This window comes from Erythrolamprus reginae, chromosome 2 (assembly GCF_031021105.1).
Source record: "Erythrolamprus reginae isolate rEryReg1 chromosome 2, rEryReg1.hap1, whole genome shotgun sequence".
NCBI lineage: Eukaryota > Metazoa > Chordata > Lepidosauria > Squamata > Dipsadidae > Erythrolamprus > Erythrolamprus reginae.
The window spans coordinates 94,085,222-94,105,602 of NC_091951.1; the positions used below are offsets into that span (position 1 = coordinate 94,085,222).

The following is a 20,381-nucleotide window of genomic DNA, read 5'->3' on the forward strand; positions in this document are numbered from 1 at the left end:
TTAAGGTTAAAGTTTTTGGGGTTTGGGGAAGAAAACAGTCAGGTAGTGCATTCCAGGCATTGATCACTCTGTTTGCTGAAGTCGTATTTTCTGTAGTTGAGTTTGGAGCGGTTTACATTAAGTTTGAATCGTGTTTGTATATTGTTGTGGTTGAAGCTGAAAAAATCATTGACAGGGGGGTCATTGTGGTAAACCTGTATTGCCTGGGAGGCAGACATGCTGGATCTTCTGAACATAAGAACAAAGGATGTTAGCTATGATGTAAGTGCTTTATTTAACCGCATTCTTTTCACTGACTTTACCTTCCAAATTTTCTTTTGCAGAATGCAGAATTGGGCTCAAAGGCTAGAGCGTGAGATTGATGGAGTGATGAAGATATTTGGTGATGTTAAGCAGCTCAGACAGGTAACATTTGCTTTTTTCCCTAACATTATATTTGCTTTCTTTATTAGTATCGATGTTTAACACTTTTGATAATCAGGATAATTATTTTTATAGTGAATTTTGATTTGATATCCTGTTTTTACATGATTTTTTTAAAAAATGGTGCCTATTTTTAGCTATATTCTTTTAGGTAGTCTGAATAACATGTTTTTTGGCAGCATTGTGTTTTCTTATTCAATTAAAACTATACTAAGCTATGCCGATGTTTGTTATCCATGATTTGCTAAACAAGCCATAGTGTTTTAGTTTACAGATAATATTAAGCCTTAAAGTTTAGGTTTGCATATTATGCTAAACCAAAAAACAAACATTATGTCTTTGATAGTAGTGTCACAGAAATCTTTTAGTTCTCCTCATTTTAAGTATACTATTTTACAATGGTATATTTCAGAAATAGTGGGAAATGGTGATCTCTAATTAATAGCTACTGATTATTCCCAGCTTATTATTTATTTACTTTTATCGATACACTTCCCATTTCCTGTTCTCACCTTCTATTTTGAATCAATAAGAAAGACAGTGGAAACTTTTACGTACAATATTAAAGCTAACACTATGGTATCAGGGCTGCAAAACTCCAGATGTCCATTAGGTAGCAGCAAAAAGGTAAAGTTTGTTGCTGACTACATTTTTGGAGCCCAGATATAGCCCTGAATTAGGTGGCTGTGCAATTATCTTAAGATTTTAGAGAAAGGCATATTTGATTGAAGGAGGTGCCAATAGATATAATGCTTTCAAGTACATAAAATCACCCTGTCCTCCTCCAAGTCCATATCACTAGATGAATTTCTACAGTAAAACCTTACCAGAGTTTTTCTTGACATCTGAACTCAAATAGTTGTGTTTTGTCAGTACTGTGGTTTGTAAGGACAAACCAATAAGGTTGCTTCAATACTGAGAATAAATTAAGGTGAACGCTCTTTTGAAGTCTGAATAGAATAACAGAATAACAAAGTTGGAAGGCACCTTAGAGGTCTTTTAGTCTAACCTAATCCTTCTTTCATTAACACTAGTACCCAGTTGCAACCATTCTTCATATGCTTTAGGCTCCACTCACCTCTTTATCTTCGTTTGCATTGTTTCTAGAGTCACAACATCTTTTTTATATCATGGCAGCCAACCTGGATGCAACATTTCAAGTGCGGTCTTACCAGGGCATTACAAAGTGGTACTAATACTTAACATAATATTGATATTATCCCTCTGTTCATGCAGCCTGAGGCTGCATTGGGTTTTTTTGACAGCTGCTGCATACTCTTTGCATATGTGTGTGTGTATGTATATATGTATATAACATTAAGAACAAATTCAAACAGAAATATTATTATTAGAAACCTTAGAGTCCTCAATAAAAATATATTTAACAAAGTCAGAGACATGATACCTGTTTTACTGCTCTAGGACTCAGGTTTTTTCTCTTTGTTGTGATTCAGTCTTCTACATTCTGGGATTAAAAATAGCACTACTTAATGTCAAAGGAGGTAAAGGTCTAAAACTCACAGATATGTTCCAGAGCATCATTTGCAATTTTTGAGTTCAGTTTGTGTTTCTTATGCTTTACTGGTCTGTATCAATTTACATGTGTGAGAGGGAAACAAACAAGCTTTTCTGAGAAAGTGAGCTGCCTCTATTTAATTCAGATCTAATTAGGTATTGAGCAACCACCAGACAACAATAATACTTCCTGCTCCTTTTTCTGGGGAAAGGATTGTTTCTTATTTTTTCTCATTGTGCCTGCTGTGGATCTGAAGCTATGCTTTGGTTTTTCATTAAAATTTCACAACTGTTTTGCTGCAGAAGACCTAAAATTTATTATCAGAAATATGGCTACAGAAAATGTAATGTTGCAGAGTGCTTTCTATGACCGCTGGTGCAAAGGATTTATTTCTACTCTTTAATCATTTCCAGAAAAAAGGAAATGTTGCTGATTATTTGGGAATTGCTTGTATTTCCAAGAAGCATAAACCATGCTTGCCAACATTTACTTCCAAACGTGGTTTGTTGACTTATTTTTGCAAGCTTCCAATTTTGATGGCAGTAAGAAAAATAGAGCAGATGTACTCATTTCCAGACTAGTTAAATCAAATTCCATAGAAAGAGCATCTGTGAAAGACTTGTGGAATTTGTAGGGTGAAAGGCTATTTCGTTGACATATGACAGTAAACTTTACTTAAGCTGGCTGGTTTTAGAAAATTGTATATGTGGTTCTTAGAAATAAGAACATAATGTTCTGAATGGTTTCACAGCTCATGGACAGAAGTAGTTGAAATATATACCGTATATATAGTTGCAGAGACACATATTTGAAAAGCAAAATGCTGATTCTGTTTTATAAATTGTTTTGAAGAAAAAGATATTCCAAATTTTATAAATTTTCTGTATTTTTTTAAAATACCAGGCATACATAGTATCAGAGTGTTATGTCACATGTAGACTATACCATCCTGAGAGTTTTTTAAAGATAATATCTCATAGTGATTTATAATCAAGTACAGAGTCATGTACCAAGAGGGAATGGAGATATAAGGGATCCCAAGGCCAAAAAGAGTTGATCAGTGATGTAATCAAGATAAGCCTAGTTCCCATGTGTCAGTCTCATACTAAATTCCTGAAGTGATTCAAACTAACTGCAATGATTTTCAGTATTCATTAAAAGGATAATTGAAACTAGAGATCAAAATGGAACAGAAATTGTTCTTTTATTCCTTATTGTCACAACTTGCCTTTCACAATCAACTGAATGCCATATCATGATTCCAAGTCAAAGTCTTAGTGACAGTCTAGTGAAGAGACAGAATCCTTAATAAATAAATGATTTTCTGACTCTGAATATCTGCTGTCTGTCTTCTCTTCGGGATCCAACAGAATTAGACATAAACCAGATGTTTGACCAACTTTGGTGGGCAGATTTGGAATATTTAGCATGTAGAATAGATTTCTTTATTGGCCAAGTGTGATTGGACACACAAGGAATTTGTCTTTAGTGCATATGCTCTCAGTGTACATAAAAGAAAAAGATACATTTGTCAAGAATTAGGAGCTACAACACTTAATGATTGTCATAGGGGTCAAATCAGCAATGAGGAAACAATCAATATTAATAAAAATCTTAAGGATACAAGCAACAAGTTACAGTCATACAGTAATAAGTGGGAGGAAATGGGTGATAGGAATGATAAGAAAAAACTAATAGTAATAGTAGTGCAGACTTAGTAAATATGCTAGAAGAATTTCCATCAAATGGAGATGGCTCATCACAAAGTTATCATTTACTGAACGGCAAATAAGTAATATTTTCACCATCACTTCTATAAGCCTTCTGCCATGCTCATTTATATTTTTGACTCTTTTTCCTGGGCAGAAAGGCCTATTAGCCAAAACACCAGGATAGATATAGAGGTACAGTGAGTGTCATTCTTGGATGAATTTCAGATTACTGGGTTCAAGACTCCATTTGTTAAGTTGGGTTCTAGTGCTCATCTCAGATTGTTTCTATTGTGCCAACCACCCTGTTATGTAGCAATATCCCTTGCTACACAACTGAACTCCTTAACTCTGTGGCTGGGTTGGTAGTGGAACTCCCCAGGCTTATACTCTTTGGGGACTTTAACTTGCCATCCCTGGGTGTGGGATCTGAGGCCACTATGACAGCCATGGGCTTTCCCAGGTTATCCAGGGCCCTAAATGGTGTTAAGCCTGATCTGGGTTTTGTGTTAGACCACTGGGAGCATGATCTGGAATTAGGGTGTTTGTTTGTTCCCTGTCAAATCATTTTCTGGTGACCCTGCAATTCTCTGATGCTTCTAGATTATATTATATTGACATGATATTATTCCAAGATTAGATTAGATTCATCTGTTACCATTCCTAGGTAAATAACATAATTTAGATGATAAAGGACAATCACAGAGGCAAAGTAATTACCATTAATCTTGTGTATCATAGGAGTATGGGCTTGTGTAGAATCACCATGGTCACTACCAAGGATTATTCAGATTGGCCTGATACATTGTATTTAAGTAACATGCTAAACTAAGGTAAAATGTTTGCAGTTTGGTGTAGAAAACTAGCCATTGTTACATTCTGTGCTACGAGCCAAGTCATGATGCTAAAACATTACATAGTTTGGCTGCTTGAACCTGACATATCACGTGAACACAGCCATTGTGTTTGTTAACCTGAGTTTAATATGTCGTGTAAACTCAGTTACTAGGTCTTTAACTAGCCTAACTGGTCTCACTTAGCAGATACAATTGTAATATTGATTCAGCTCACAAAGCAATGTCTACCCTGATTTTAATTAAGCCCTTCAAACCAGAAATGCAGAATGAGATAGATATTACAGGAAACCTTTCATTTACAATAGTTTGTTTAGTGACTGTTTTAAAAGCATTGAAAAAAGTGACTTACAACTGATTTTTACATTTACGACCGTTGCAATATCTCCATGGTCATGTCATTAAAATTCGGACACTTGGCAACTGACTCATATTTATGATGGTTGAAGTGCCTCATGGTCATGGGATCCCTTTTGCAACCTTCTGACAAGCAAAGTCCATGGGGAAGCCAGATTCACTTAACAATTCTGTTACTAACTTATTCATTTAACAACTGTGGCAAGGAAAGTTTTAAAGTGGGGCAAAATTCACATAACAAATGTTTCACTTAGCAACGAGAATGTTGGGCTCAATTGTGGTCTTAAGTGGAGGACTACCTGTATCTGATACTAAGGGAAATTCTTACCAAACACAATGATGTATCAATGTAGATTCATCATAATTACATTAATTTCTTCTTCATACTTTCTGAATATTTTTAAGGTGATGCTTTAAATCAGTGGTTCTCAACCTTTCTAATGCCGCGACCCTTTAATGCAGTTCTTGTGTTGTGGTGACCCCCAACCCTAAGTCTAGCGCCAGTTCTCCCAACAGAGCTTGAAGCTGATTGGTGGGAAGGTCAGAGAGACACCCCCACTGTAAATGACTGATTGGTCGGATTGTAAAAATGGGTTCCAAGGCACCAGAATAGAAGCTTTAGTTCCTAACACCATGGGAAGTTTGTCTTTTCTCATGGTCTTTGGCGACCCCTGTGAAATGGTCGTTCGACCCCCAATGGGGTCCTGACCCCCAGGTTGAGAACCACTGCTTTAAATAGTAAAATTATGGATTTTTGAAAAGTTTAAATTTTGTCATTGAAATGAATATTAAAATTTTGTTCTAGACAGCTGAGAATCAAGTGCATTAGTCTTGTTTTAAACAATCAGGAATATCTAAAGCTGCTTTTGAGCACTCAGTTTTTCAGTGGTGATTCAGGATCTGTGAAATTTCTACTGTAGCAAACCTAAAGTTAGATATTGTTTTTCTTGTGATGTAATTATTGGCAAAATTCTTAAGAAAGTATATTTTTAAAAAACTAATGAAACTAATCAAGTATCATATTTTTTATTATAGTGTGATACATTGAATAGATAGTTGCTGGAGAGGGATACTGAATATCAGATTTCTGCACAACAGATTATGGTTATTTGTCCTCATTGTTCTTTTTATTGTACCATATCATACACACTCCTGGCTTGCTGTATTGATTTACCTGGACTGTCTTCCAGAAATAGCCTCCATGTCTTTTCTAATCAGTCCCACCAATGATAGATTTGGACCAAGGCAGAAAATTCCAGGATTGTTTTTTTATTGCTGAGATCAATTCATACAATGAACAAGTAACAATTTTCCTTGACAGTAGCACAAACGAAGGACAAGAGAATTCCTGTTTTCATTGAAACTTGAATGTAGCTATGTTTGCATTCAGAAAGCTAATATATCAGGGGAAAGGTCATCCACTCAGTGGTTTTCTCTCCCACTTTTCTCAGACAGAAAAATGATGAGTAAAATTACAACATGTCATTTGTCAAGTAAAACGGAAAAAATAAAACATTTATCAGCAATTATGAATAAGATAACACATGTTAGGAATTGAGAAGGGACATTTCATTTTACCACTGTGATGAAAAAATGCAAAAGAACGCAATGACATTATAACTTGTATATGTGGAGGCAGACAGATTTAACCCATGCAATAAATGGGATACAACATTTCATTTATAGAAAGGGTATTATTCATTGTCAGAATTGTTTGATTATCATATTGGCCACTAATCTAATCACAATAAAGTTTCCCATGTGGTATGATTCCATGGGAAAGTAGCAGGCACTGAGCTCCCTAAATGACAGCATTTATTTCATGGTAGGAGGTTGCAAATAGTAGCAAATAGACACTGATATTAAGACACCGGGGTTATCAGCTAGAAAGCCAACAGCCTAGGTTCAAGACCAAAATGCCATGCGACATTGTAACAGGGTGAGCTCCTGTTAGTTGGCCCAGCTTCTGTCAACTAGCAGTTTGAAAGCATGTAAATGGGAGTAGATAAATAGGTACCACTTTGGTGGGAAGGTAACAGTGCTTCTTGTTTCGGCAGAAGCTCTAGACTGCAGCATGATGCCATAGTGGCCACATGACTGTAGAAACGTCTTTGGACTATGTTGACTCAATGAAATGGAGATGCGCTCCCCTTAAAGTCAGTGATGACTAGCGGAATAAAAAACCCCATGAGCTCCTTTATCTTTCTCCACTAAAATTATCCCTTTCACATTTTAGTGCTGAAGTGGGATTTGCTTTCTTCACCTACATTAGTCTTCTGCAATCTAGTGCTTCCAACTTGCATTGACCTGTATTTGTCCTAATATTCTTTGCTTTGATAAATAGATATATGTTTTTTTCCATTTCTCTTTTCTGTTTATGCTTCAGTATCCATGCTGAATAATAAAGAGTTCCTAGTTATTACTTGTTGATTTGCCATTTCCTTCTTAATTAAAAGAAGAAAAACATCCATCAAATACGGCATAGAACCCAGTTACTTGAGAGTCCACCTGTTTCCCATAGTATCAACCTGAATTATTTGATCTGGCAGATTTGATGCATTCTGGGTTTCATTAATCAAACAATGCCACTTATTGGAATGCTGGAAGTTTACCTTCTCTATAAGAGCTTTTGCCATCTGGAATGAGTTTCTCTCCAGAGTTTGAAAAATTCCTACCCTTTGGTATTTTAAAGGACCATAAAGCCCTGGCTCTTTGCCCAGGCCTATGGCAAGGATGCCCCTTTATTCCTCTCTGGATTTATTTTCACAGTTGTGAACCACCTAGAGTCACTGGCAGTTAGGTGGCACTTAAATTTAATAAATTACTTTACTAAAGAAACAAAAATATATTGTTATTTTATGGTGCTAAAGGCATTGTTGCAAAATATAAGCTCATTCAAGTAAAGCTTCCTTTTGCAATTGATTGATGGTGATTTTTGTCAATGCCAATTGTATTCAAGTGGTGCATCAGTTGTTACTGGTGCTATCTTTGTTTACTTTTGCCACAATCATTCTATTTATATTTGCTGGTCTTTGTGTTTTTTGACTTTACATTGTGGTTTGTCACAAATCCTAGCAAATGTTCAGACTGGATTTGGCATTTTTATCCACCTACAGAATCCTTCTCAAGGATTCTCTGGATAGGAAGATGTTGATGGTTTGTGGTGTTAATTGTTGGTATTGTACAAGATTGTGAAAAGCCATTGGAAAATTTTCACTTTTTCATCTTGGTTTTCTCCCACCTCACTTTTCACTTAGATTTCTACTGTCATCCACCTTAAGAATGTCAGGAAAGCATATGCTCCAGTATTTATTATGTTTGCATAATGAAGTAGTGTATATACATAATACATTAAAATATGTCCATGGAAAGATTAGCCATGTGCCCCTTCTTCAGTTTTCAGAAGTTAGAAATGCATACCTTGTACTTTGTAATAGTTGCCAAAGAAAAGAAGACATATAGATGCCAGTGTATGTAGCATTTAATAGATTTATTCTGGCAAAAAAAATGCTGAGTTATTCTGGAATCAGGAGATAACAGTTTCAGTGATTTTGTGTCATTATCACAAAGAGTAAAAGAGTAAATAGCTGGGTTAAGACCCTGCACTGTTTATTTTTACCTTAGTTTATTGAATAAGATAATACAGTAATACCTTGTGTTACGAACTTAATTGGTTCCAGAATGAGGTTCGTAAGGTGAAACATTCGTAAGACGAAACAATGTTTCCCATAGGAATCAATGGAAAAGTGATTAATGCGTGCAATCCCAAAAGTCACCCCTTTTGCCAACCGAAGCGCCCATTTTCACGCTGGTGGGATTCCCCTGAGGCTCCCCTCCATGGGAAACCCCACCTCTGGACTTCTGCTGCAGGGGAATCCCAGTAGGGGAATCCCAGCATTGCAAAAACGGGTGCTTCGCTGGCAACGGAAATTCGGAGGTGGGGTTTCCCAGCGAGGGAAGCCTCAGTGAAATTGCAGCATCAAACTGGCTCTACAGTATATCAATGTGTGTGTGTGTATGTGTGTGTGTGTGTGTGTGTGTGCACGCATGTGTATAAGTAAAAGTCATTGGCTATCCAACTCCAGTGGACTTTGGGCGGTGTATAAACCAGGAAAAACATAAAAACAGAACATTAAATCAAAGAGGCAGACCAGACTAAAATAATGTAATAGACAACAAAAATAACAACAAACCAGGGGACATTGAATAATAATAAACATCAGCATTTATCATATATGATTTTTAAAAAGATTTCAGCTATTACATTTATATAATAAACATTTTATGATTTTATATTGATGAGAGTTGAAAACTGTTGAACGTTTATTGATTGTAGCAAATATAAAAACTATAGAACACATACTTATGTACATGCACACTTCTCATATTTTGATTCAGATTCCACTCTTGTTTTCCCCCAATTATTTATGAATTTAAAGACTTAATATGGCTATCCATATTAACAAACATAGCTTTAGATATCTCACAACAACATTGAATAATTTGTCAGGAACAAGTCTTCTAAACTAATCTTATCTCACTTTTTAAAAACCAGATAACTTTCTTGGCAACTGTAGGAATGCTTAATAGATTGTGGGGTGTAATATCTTGATTTCTTCAACATAGTATTTAAATATGTGATGATATTCTGATTAACAGGATACTTAAATGAGAGCAGGATGGCATAACAATCAAGCAGATGCATAGATAGCTGCAAAATTGATGAGCTCTCGTTGAGTACTGTTTAGTGCCTTATCAAACTGAAGAGAGATTATCAGGGGATGCTGTAAGAGAACTGTGTTCTATCTTCTCTATTCTTCAATAATTTTATTACTGAATAATAGAATATTGGATAGAGATATGGAAGAAATTATTATAAGACGACATTGCATTAGTTGGAATAATCAATATCGCAGAAGATAAAAATAATATGTAATATTATCTCAATACTTAGAATAGGCTCAAAACAATAGAATGAAATTTAACAGAGATAAGTGTGAACTTCTTCATTTAAGAAACACCATGTGCTTAGGTATAGGGTAGGGATATTTGACCTGGCAATGGTATTTATAAAGAATATATTGTAATAACATTTGATTTATAAACAGCAGTGATGCAATCACAGCAATTTATAAATCAGCAGTGATGCAACCGCAAGGTAGTCAAATGCAATTTTAAGCTGCATCAACAGAAATATAGTTTCTAGACCCTAGGGAATAATTGCCCTACTTCATTTTGCTTTGGTCACATACCCCCACTCCACTTTGAGCATTCCGAGTGGGTGGGCGGAACCTCCTACTGCCACCGCTACTGGTTTGAAGAGGAAGCAACCCAGCACTGGTAGTGGTGAGTCATACTATTAAAAAGGCAATGTACATTGTGTATATGTGGGGCTCTTTGAAGACCACTACAAATCTACAGTTGAGCCAAAATGCAGCGGCTCATGTGTTGACACCTGAAATTTGCCACAGTCTTCTTTATTTGTATTGTAAGTAAGGCCTACACTGGTTCCCAGTAGACAACATTGGCTGTAATTTCAAGTGCTGATTTAATTTATGGAGTCTTATATGAGCACTGGAGTACAGTGATCCCTCTATTATCGCGAGGGTTCCGTTCCAAGACCCCTCGCGATAATCGATTTTTCGCGATGTAGGGTTGCGGAAGTAAAAACACCATCTGCGCATGTGCGCCCTTTTTTTCTATGGCCGCACATGCGTAGATGGTGGAGTTTGCGTTCCCCGCCGCCCACGCAAAGGGGAAACCCTGATTCGGCTACTCGCTGCTGCTGCGCTACCGAGCAGATCAGCTGCTGGGCGGCCGAAGGAACCTTCCCTGGGTCTTCCCCCTCTTGCTGGCGGGCGGGCAAGCGGCGGGCATCAGCGAGGAGCCAGGGTTTCCCCTTTGCATGGGCGGCCGGGAAGACCCAGGTTGGGGGTTTGGGGGGGTGCTGGGAAGCCCCCCAGGCCGGCTGCGACCTTTTAAAACAGCCGCGCCGCTTCCCAGCTGACTCCCGAAGCCAAACGCGGAAGTGGTTTTTTTTTTAATTAATTTTTTTAAAAAAATCGCGATATAGCGTTTCGCGAAGCTCGAGATCGCGAAACTCGAGGGATCACTGTAATGCTTTCTCCTTATGAAACTGAGCCATCCAATGCATACTCCCTATATTGTCTATTACTGAGTAGTCAAGATGCTTGGGTTTTATAGGTAATCTTTACACTATGGAATAATCTTCCCCTCAACTGCCCACCCTCTTGGCCTTTCAGAAATTGATGTAAGAAGAGATCTTCTAGAGGCATTTGAGGAGTAATGGATGAGAGGAGATGAGATAATTTTGTGGCATTACTTAGAGTTGTGTCATAGTTTGTTTTTTAATTCTATGATAGCACTTTTCAAATACTTAAAATGTTGCTTCCCAAAAGAAGGCCAATACCTGTTCCCTATTATTTTAGAACAAAATTAAGGATTGACATTCCAGAAGTGCAGATTCCAACTGAACGTTAAACAAAAAACCCTAACACTAATTTGGCAGGCAGCAATTTCTGAAAGAAGTGAAGACCTCCCATCTTATTTGATTCCTTGTTTAGGGAATGGATTTAATCGGCCGAGTGGCTGTAGCTTATAATACTAGGCTTTTTCTTCTGACCATATTGTATGGTAACTAAAATATATGATAGGAAATTTCCTTGTGATATTAATATGTTTCTGCTGGGTGTACAGTAGGTGATAAACTGTGCTATCCAAGTTAATTTACTTTTATGATGAACACAGTGAAAAAAAATTAAAATTGATTCATCTTGTTTTAATTGAATTTTCACAAATATTATGGGAAGTTGTTTTCCAGTATTTATTCAGAGGATTGCAATTATAATTAGCTTTATTTTGTAAAAGATAGTTTTAAGATAGTTTCAAAATCAACAAAGCAAGTTTACATCTAGACATCCTTACCCAAAGTAGTATCCTTCAAGATTCCAGTGTTTTACTCCTACCATAGCTGGAGGGAACTAGGTTAATTAAAGTTGATCTAGACAATTCTTGATAAAAAGATTAGGCAGGTTATTTTATTGCATTCTAGGGAAGGTGGCTTGCAAACTAATTAGGAAAGCAGAGTAATTTATTCCCAGTAGACCTTGAATGTCAGTGTGGAGACAAAGAATGGTTTTTGAGGGAGGAGATTTTATTTCCCCTTCAGTCACTGCATATTTTCATTTGGAAGCAGATTAATATTTCTGCTAACTTTGATAAAGGAGAAAATGGAAGAGGTAAATAATGTATTTCCTGCTGATCTAAATAGTATTACGCTGGCAGATCTTAAAAGAGGTCTGGAAATATGAAAATAGTTCTTAGAAAAGGGCTTACCTGGACTGGATATTTCGGTAGAGTAAGCTGTATTAGAAGCACCAAGTTGAAAAAAAAACAATATATGTTGGCATCTCTATATCACAAAGATGGAAGAAAACTACTTAAGTAATGAATTAAAAGTATCACAAAGTCTCAATCTTTGTGGCAGTAATCATTATAAAGCCATCTCAGCCTGTGTAATACTCTATAGAATAAATACAGTGATCCCTCGGTTAGCGCGGGGGTTACGTTCCAAGACCTCCCGCGCTAACCGATTTCCGCGTTATACTGGATGCGGAAGTAAAAAACCTTCTGCGCATGCGCGCCCTGGCCACACATGCGCAGAAGGTGGAGCGACGCAAATTCGGAGGCTGGCAATGCAATGGTGATTTTTCCGGGCTCCTTGCCGCTACCCCCCGCCCGCCCGATTCGCCCCGCTCACCGTCATTCTTAAAAGCTCTGAAGGACGAAAGGAATGGAGAATTGCCAGAGCGCCATGAGAACAACAAACTGGAGGATGTGGATGGTGAACCACGGGCCGCCTCGCCTACGCTCTCCGGACCGGCGGCGGCTGAAAGAGAGTCCAACCCGAGGGGCGCCGGGCCGAGAAGCGGCGATGCGGGCTGGCCGGCCCGAGGCGCCTCGACCCCGTGTCCTCCCCTCTGCTTTCCGCGGCGTTTGGTCTCGCCCGCGCCTCCGCTCCCTGCCATGTTGGATTGCACGGCCGGCGCCGGGGAGAAGTTGGAAGTTTAGTGCCTGTCGGGAGAGCGGGCGGAAGGCGCGAGGATTTTCCGTCTGGCTCGCGCGGGAGCCCCCTTCAGGAGTTGCTGCCGCCGCTCCGCAACCCGCTCGCGGCGCCCCCTCAGGTCGCCGCCCCGATGCGGCCGCAGTAAAGCGCGGGGGAGGCAGGCTGCTGCGCCGCCACCCTCCAGGAGACGCGGGGCCCGACCCCCCAACCGCCCCCAGGCGAGCTTAAGAGAGGCAGCGGCGGAAAGGTTGGCAATCCCGGCCGGGCGCCGGCGGCGGCCGCCATGAACAACAGCCAGCAGCAACAGCAGCAGCCCCCGCCGTCGCGGAGGGTCTCCAACGTGGGCTCCCTGCTGCTCACCCCGCAGGAGAACGAGAGCCTCTTCGGCTTCCTCGGCAAGAAATGCGTGACAATGTGCTCTGTGGTGGTCCAGATATATGCAGCGGAGCGCAATGCTATGGTATGTGGTCAAAGAAATGCTGTGGTGTAGCTTGCCTTGTAAAAGACAATCCACAAAGATCCTATTTTATCAGAATATATGATATCAAGGATGGAAAACAATTGTGGGAACAAGAATTATATAATAACTTTGTATATAATAGTCCTCCCCGTCATCGGGCGGGAAAAACCGCGGTGTAGGGAAAAAAACGCGGACTTATTTTTTAATTAATATTTTTTGAAAAACCGCGTTGCAGCGTTTCGCGCTAATCGAGAACGCGTAAATCGAGGGACCACTGTATTACTATCAGAAATATTACATAGTAGACTACTTGAGCATAGTCTCAGGTGGCAACAATTAGTACTGAAATAATGTATTTTCCATCATTGCTATCTTTTTAGGTACATGAAACTTGATACAAATGTGCCACTGTAAATTATAAATAAGAAAGGACATAGCATTTTCCTTTTTTGCTTGCTTGTTTGTTTTGCTAAAGGAGGAACAACAATGTTGACAACCACATTTACCACTGAAACCTATGAAAAATTAATATTAGATTCCTGTAAGATATGCTCTTTTTAATTCATAATTTTGCAAATTATTTATAGTGGTGAAGGAGTTGTGATGCTATGGATTGTGGCAAAGTTTGTGTAGTAGCATGTATCAGTTTAGTTGAGTATACTCCTTTATATTCAGGAATATATAAGGATAAAAATACCATTTGCTTACTAATTTACCAAAGTGAATATTTGTATGGCTTTGACTTCCACAACCATAGAACTCTATGTATCTATGAAAATAAAACTAAACATGCATAAAGAGTAACAAGACTGGAATACAATGTGAGTCTTGAGAAGTGAAAAAGATAATTTGCTTTATCACTTTAAAGTATAATTCAAAAAAATAGAACGGGCCATCTATATACGGGACTGTCACCTTCTATAAGCTATACAGTACTAGTTTTCTAATTGAAAAAAGGAATTTTTAATTTTTTTTATAGCAGCAGGATATTAATCTGTATTTGTGGAATACAGGCTGATTAGTTTAATGTAAGAACACTTTGAGATGCATTGCTTTTTAAGCAGATGTCCTATATATGGATATGAGTTCTCCAAAAGATGCATTATAATGGCTTTCTTTGAAATCCAAAATATTGGGAAAAGTTGAAGGAAAGAGAAGAACAGGCCAATAGTAACTCAATTCCAATAGCAAAGAGCCTCCCCCCCCCCGGGACCTAAAAGGCCAAGTTGAGAACATATTAACTGAAGAGACCCTGTTTCTGTGCTAAGAATTGACAGTAACTTGATGACATTTGACCAATATTGGGAAGGCATAAACTTAGACACTGCAGAATAGTCATAAACAGCCAAGTTGACTTTATCTAAGATTCTGGCAGAAACAATTCATGTTTTAATGCATCTCATTAAATCTACCCTGAAAAAAAACCCTGAGATAATATGCACTCTCAATACCAGCCCTACTTTTTAGACTTAGAAAAAGCCCTGGTAAACGTAAACATATTTAAGTCCAAAATGTTTGGCTCCTGCTGTGCAATATTAATGGTATAATCCCTACACACATGTTAATAATGTGCTATATTTTAAAATTCTGTCATTTGACTGTTGTGATGAAATGTAGGCTGGATTCCCAGGAGGGAGGGTCTGAATTCCAGAGGAGGGAGGGGCAAAATTTCAGATAGTGAACTGTGAGAAAAATAGGATAAAGTCAGCTTCTTCCTAATAGTTCCCAGAGTAAATGCCATGTGGGTAGTAGCATGCTTTAGTTTGGCAAGATTGTGTCCAGGTGAAGAGCAATAAAGAAATCTCCTTGGGAGAATGATAACTCTTCTTTTTAAGGTGAACCTTTTTCAGACAGTCAGTCAGTCAGTCAATCAATCAATCAATCAATCAATCAATCAATCAGTCAAATAAAATAGTAACAACTTTGGGATGCATGTTATTCTATTGCTTCTATTTGCTTCATACTTGGAAGCTAGTGAAACAAATAGTACAGTGATACCTCGTCTTACGAACCCCTCTTCATATGAACTTTTCATGATACGAACCCAGTGTTTAAGATTTTTTTGCCTCTTATTCCGAACTATTTTCACCTTACGAACCCGAGCAGCCGCCGGGATTTCCCTGAGGCTCCTCGATTCCCTTCATTTTTGCCAGCGATGCTTTGAATACCAGTGACAAACTCCCCCCTTCCAAACTGCATGGGGAAAAGACCCATGGAGCTCAAGAGAGGAGAAAGGTGTGGGAGAAATGAGCAGAACAGGGTGGGCAAAAACGGGGGGGAAAGACCCATGGAGCTCAAGAGAGGCTCTTTTTGCCTTGGCTTCATTGGGACTGCCACCTCTTGCCACCTCTCACTGTCCCTCCCCCCACTCCGTTCACCTCAGCTTAGTCTGCCCCCCCCCCCCGCTTTTTTTAAAAGCCTTAATGTTTTGGATTTTCCTAATGGGCTTGCACGCATTATTGGCTTTTCCATTGATTCCTATGGGAAACATTGTTTCATCTTACAAACTTTTCACCTTACGAACCTCCTCCCGGAACCAATTAAGTTCGTAAGACGAGGTATCACTGTACTTGTTTTACCGAAGCTCATATGATCAACTATTTTAAGGCCCCAGTCCTGCAGGACTGTCATTGGATGGGTTCCTGGTGGCCAGCTTTTTATGTTGCTGTTGCCATTCTCTGAAATTTCTTCCTAGTGGAACTTCATGCTGCATATCTTGTGTTTTATATCCTGAGCTCTTTTCTCTTTCAGCTGGCTCAGGAGAAAGATGCTTAATACATAGTTGGTGGAATTTGTGACTCACATAGCTTATTTGCAAGGATTTTACATTACGCATGTATTGGGTTTTTTAAAAAAATATTCTTAGTCACGTAAAATCTCTGGCACAAATATAGTTAATAAATAAGAGATTAAAGAAATAAATAAGAGATTAAAGAAGGATGCCATTATATATGTCATTAATTCCATATGCATATCTTTTTTAAAAAAATTCTTGTACACTTAATTTAAATCTTGAAAGAAAAATAAGCTCTGCATGAAGGAAGATTTAGTGCTTTTGCCTTTATACAAATACTTGATTATAGTTGTTCATTTTTGCTCACTTTTTTTTCCTAATGATGGGATGTTACAGTTCTACCACAGCCGTGTGCTATTAAAAATTTGGTGGAGATATTTTCATAGCTAGAATTAAGACTGAAAATCTCTGAGCCATGAAATTCAGTGGATAAACATAGGCCAACCTCTGTGTCTTTACCATACAAGGTTGTTCTGAGGAGATTATGCATTATGCCCTTTGCTGAAAGAAGAGGATTAAATACATTTTTAAAAAAATCCATCACCAGTTTTCAAAGCCTTCCCTTTTTAATCACATTCTTTCCTCAATTGTGATTAAAACACGGAGGTTGCTAAATTCTGCACCTTCTGAACAAAATGTGTAGTTTTAAGGATTCATGGATTGGCTCCATTAAGAGTCATCAATCAATGTCTTGTATAGAAATGTATGAAAAAGTAAATGATCATACCTAGTGAACATTCTGCTTTCTTTTGTCTTCCCAGAGAACACACTTGTTAATGGTTGCTGATAAATTACATTTTTCTGCCAGCCCAAACCAAATATTTTATTCCCTATTGGTAGCCCAACTATATTTTCAAACAATGTGTTTCTAATTCAGTTAATGTGTTTCTAATTCAGCTGCACTTGCTACCAATTAGTCTCCGGTCACAATTCAACGTATTGGTTATTATTTATAAAGCCCTACATAGCTTTAAGGCCGGGCTATCTATGGGACTGTCTCCTCCCGCATACCTCCCAGAGACCAATAAGATCGCACAGCATTGGCCTTTTCCAGGTCCCGTCGACTAAGCAATGCAGGTTGGGGGGGGGCATGGGGAAGGACCTTCTCTGTGGCCACCCTGGCTCTGTGGAACCAACTCCCCCCGACGTCCTTACTGCTCCCATCCTACTGGCCTTCCAAAAGGCTGTGAAGACCTGGCTTTGTTGGCAGGCCTGGGGGCCATGAACTTTACATCTGTCATAGCCAAATTGTATTGAATGGTATGCATGTGTTGATTAGATTGTTTGAGTCATGGGTATTTTAACTGGGCTGTTATTTTAATATTTATATTTGACTTCTTTTTTTACTGTAATTGTATTTTTTATATTGTTGTAGGCCGCCCTGAGTCCTTCGGGATTGGGCAGCATATAAGTCAAATAAATAAATAAATAATACATAAAGAGTGAGCTATTTTTGTAGAATGAGGATAGCAAGAGCACTTAGACTTAGATTTATATACCACTTCATAGTACAGTGGTACCTCTACTTAAGAACTTTTCTAGATAAGAACCGGGTGTTCAGGATTGTTTTTGCCTCTTCTTAAGAACCATTTCCTACTTAAGAACCCAAGCCCAGAAAGATTTCCCAGGAAATTTGAGAGTGGCACGAAAGCCTGGCCAGTTTCCTGCCCTTAATCCTGCCCATCTCGGGCTTTTCTGGGCTGCCACAGGAGCCTTTTGGTTGCACTTAAGAAGGCTTTGGCAGTCCAGAGCGAACAAAGCCTTTTCCTTTCTCTGGGCAGTGACCACCACCTCCTCCTCCTCCTCCTCTTCTTCCTCCTCCCACCCAAATTCCGAGCTTTTATTTCTTTCCTAATGGGTTTGCATGCATTATTTGCTTTTACATTGATTCCTATGGGAAAATTGCTTCTACTAACAAACTTTTCTACTTAAGAGCCTGGTCACGGAATGAATTAAGTTCTTAAGTAGAGGTACCACTATACTTTACAACATTCACTTAAGAGGTTTACAGAATCAGCATATTGTCCCCAACAATCTGGATTCTCATTTTTTTGTTGCGAAATCATGTCCGATCCATTATGACCCCATGGATAACTTTTCTCCAGGCCTTCCTGTTCTCTACCATCCTCTAGAGTCCATTTAAGCTGATGCCTACTGCTTTAGTGACTCCATCCAGCCACCTCCTTCTCTGTCGTCCCATTCTTCTTTTGCCCTCAAGATTTCCCAACATTAGACTCTTCCCCAATGTGTTCTTCCTTCTCATTAGATGGCCAAAGTACAGTGGTACCTCAAGATACGAACCCCTTGTCTTACGAACAACTCGTGATACGAACCCGGGGTTCAGAAAAAAATTGCCTCTTCTTACGAACGTTTTTCGAGGTACGAATGCCAAACCCGAACTTCCGGGTTCGGCGTTCGGAGGCTCCTGGGAAGCCGCCCGGCTGTTTTAAAAGGTGACCGCCGGGCTGGGGGGCTTCCCAGCACCCCCTCACCCCCGAACCCGGAAGTTCGGCAAAAGTTCGGGGTTTGGGGGGGTGCTGGGAAGCCCCCCCAGCCCGGCGGTCACCTTTTAAAATAGCCGCGCGGCTTTCTAGGAGCCTCCCGAAGCCGAACCCCAAACCCGAACTTCCGCGTTCGGCGTTTGGAGGCTCCTGGGAAGCTGCACGGCTATTTTAAAAGGTGACAGCCGGGCTGGGGGGGCTTCCCAGCACCCCCCAACCCCGAACCCGGAAGTTCGGCAAAAGTTCGGGGTTCGAGAGGTTGCTGGGAAGCCCCCCAGCCTGTCTGTCACCTTTTTAAATAGCCGCGCGTCCGAACACCGAAGTTCGGGTTTGGCGTTCGGCTGCAGGAGGCTCCTGGAAAGCCGCCCGGCTGTTTTAAAAGGTGACAGCCGGGCTGGGGGGCTTCCCAGCAACCTCCCTGCTGCAGCTTATCCTCCTCTTCCTCCTCCTGCAGCCGCCTTCCCCAAAGATCTTCCCATCTGCAGAGGAGGCAGGGAGAACTTTGTGCCACTTCGGAGCCCGTTTATCTCCTTGAAGGTTTTCCCAACAAAGCGCTGCGCTGGGCTCTGAAGTGGCGCAAAGTTCTCCCTGCCTCCTTGGGGAAGGTGGACGCAGAGGAGGCAGGGAGAACTTTGCGCCAGTTTGGAGCCCAGCGCAGCGCTTCGTCGGGAAAACTTTCAAGGAGATAGTGACAGCAGGAAAGAAATGGGCTCCGAAGCGGCACAAAGTTATCCTGCCTCTCCAGCTCCTCCTCCTGCGGCCGCCTTCCCAAAGGAGCCTTCTTGCTGCCCAGGGGGCGGGGTTACCTTTGTGCTGGCGGGGCGGGGGCTGCTGCAGCTTATCCTCCTATTCCTCCTCCTGCGGCCGCCTTCCCCAAAAATCTTCCCGTCTGCAGAGGAGGCAGGGAGAACTTTGTGCCACTTTGGAGCTCGTTTATCTCCTTGAAGGTTTTCCCGACAAAGCGCTGCGCTGGGCTCCGAAGTGGCGCAAAGTTCTCCCTGCCTCCTCTGCGGTTGGGAGGCTCCTTGGGGAAGGTGGCCGCAGAGGAGGCAGGGAGAACTTTGCGCCAGTTTGGAGCTCAGTGCAGCGCTTCGTCGGGAAAACTTTCAAGGAGATAGTGACAGCAGGAAAGAAACGGGCTCCGAAGCGGCACAAAGTTATCCTGCCTCTCCAGCTCCTCCCCCTGCGGCCGCCTTCCCAAAGGAGCCTTCTTGCTGCCCAGGGGGCGGGGTTACTTTTGTGCTGGCGGGGCGGGGGCTGCTGCAGCTTATCCTCCTATTCCTCCTCCTGCGGCCGTCTTCCCCAAAGATCTTCCCGTCTGCAGAGGAGGCAGGGAGAACTTTGTGCCACTTCGGAGCTCGTTTATCTCCTTGAAGGTTTTCCCGACAAAGCGCTGCGCTGGGCTCCGAAGTGGCGCAAAGTTCTCCCTGCCTCCTCTGCGGTTGGGAGGCTCCTTGGGGAAGGTGGCCGCAGAGGAGGCAGGGAGAACTTTGCACCAGTTTGGAGCCCAGCACAGCGCTTTGTCGGGAAAACCTTCAAGGAGAGTAGTGGCAGCAGGAAAGAAACGGGCTCCACCTCCTCGCCCGGCCTTTTTGCCTGGGAGGGAAAGTGAAATGCCGCTCGTAGCAGCTGCTAGAGCCGCTGGCATTTCACCTTCCCTCCCAGGCAAAAAGAAGCCACG

General features: G+C 40.6%; 1 protein-coding gene across 1 annotated transcript in view; it reads left to right on the plus strand.

The window, feature by feature from the left end:
• Window positions 1-323: 323 nt before the first annotated feature.
• Window positions 324-20,381, plus strand: part of CACNA2D2 (calcium voltage-gated channel auxiliary subunit alpha2delta 2) — a 731,412-nt gene continuing 711,354 nt past the window's right edge. Inside the window, exon 1 of the mRNA XM_070735804.1 lies at window positions 324-405. Coding sequence (XP_070591905.1) covers window positions 325-405 — 81 coding nt within the window. The 5' untranslated portion in view covers window position 324. The remainder of the gene's footprint in view (window positions 406-20,381) is intronic.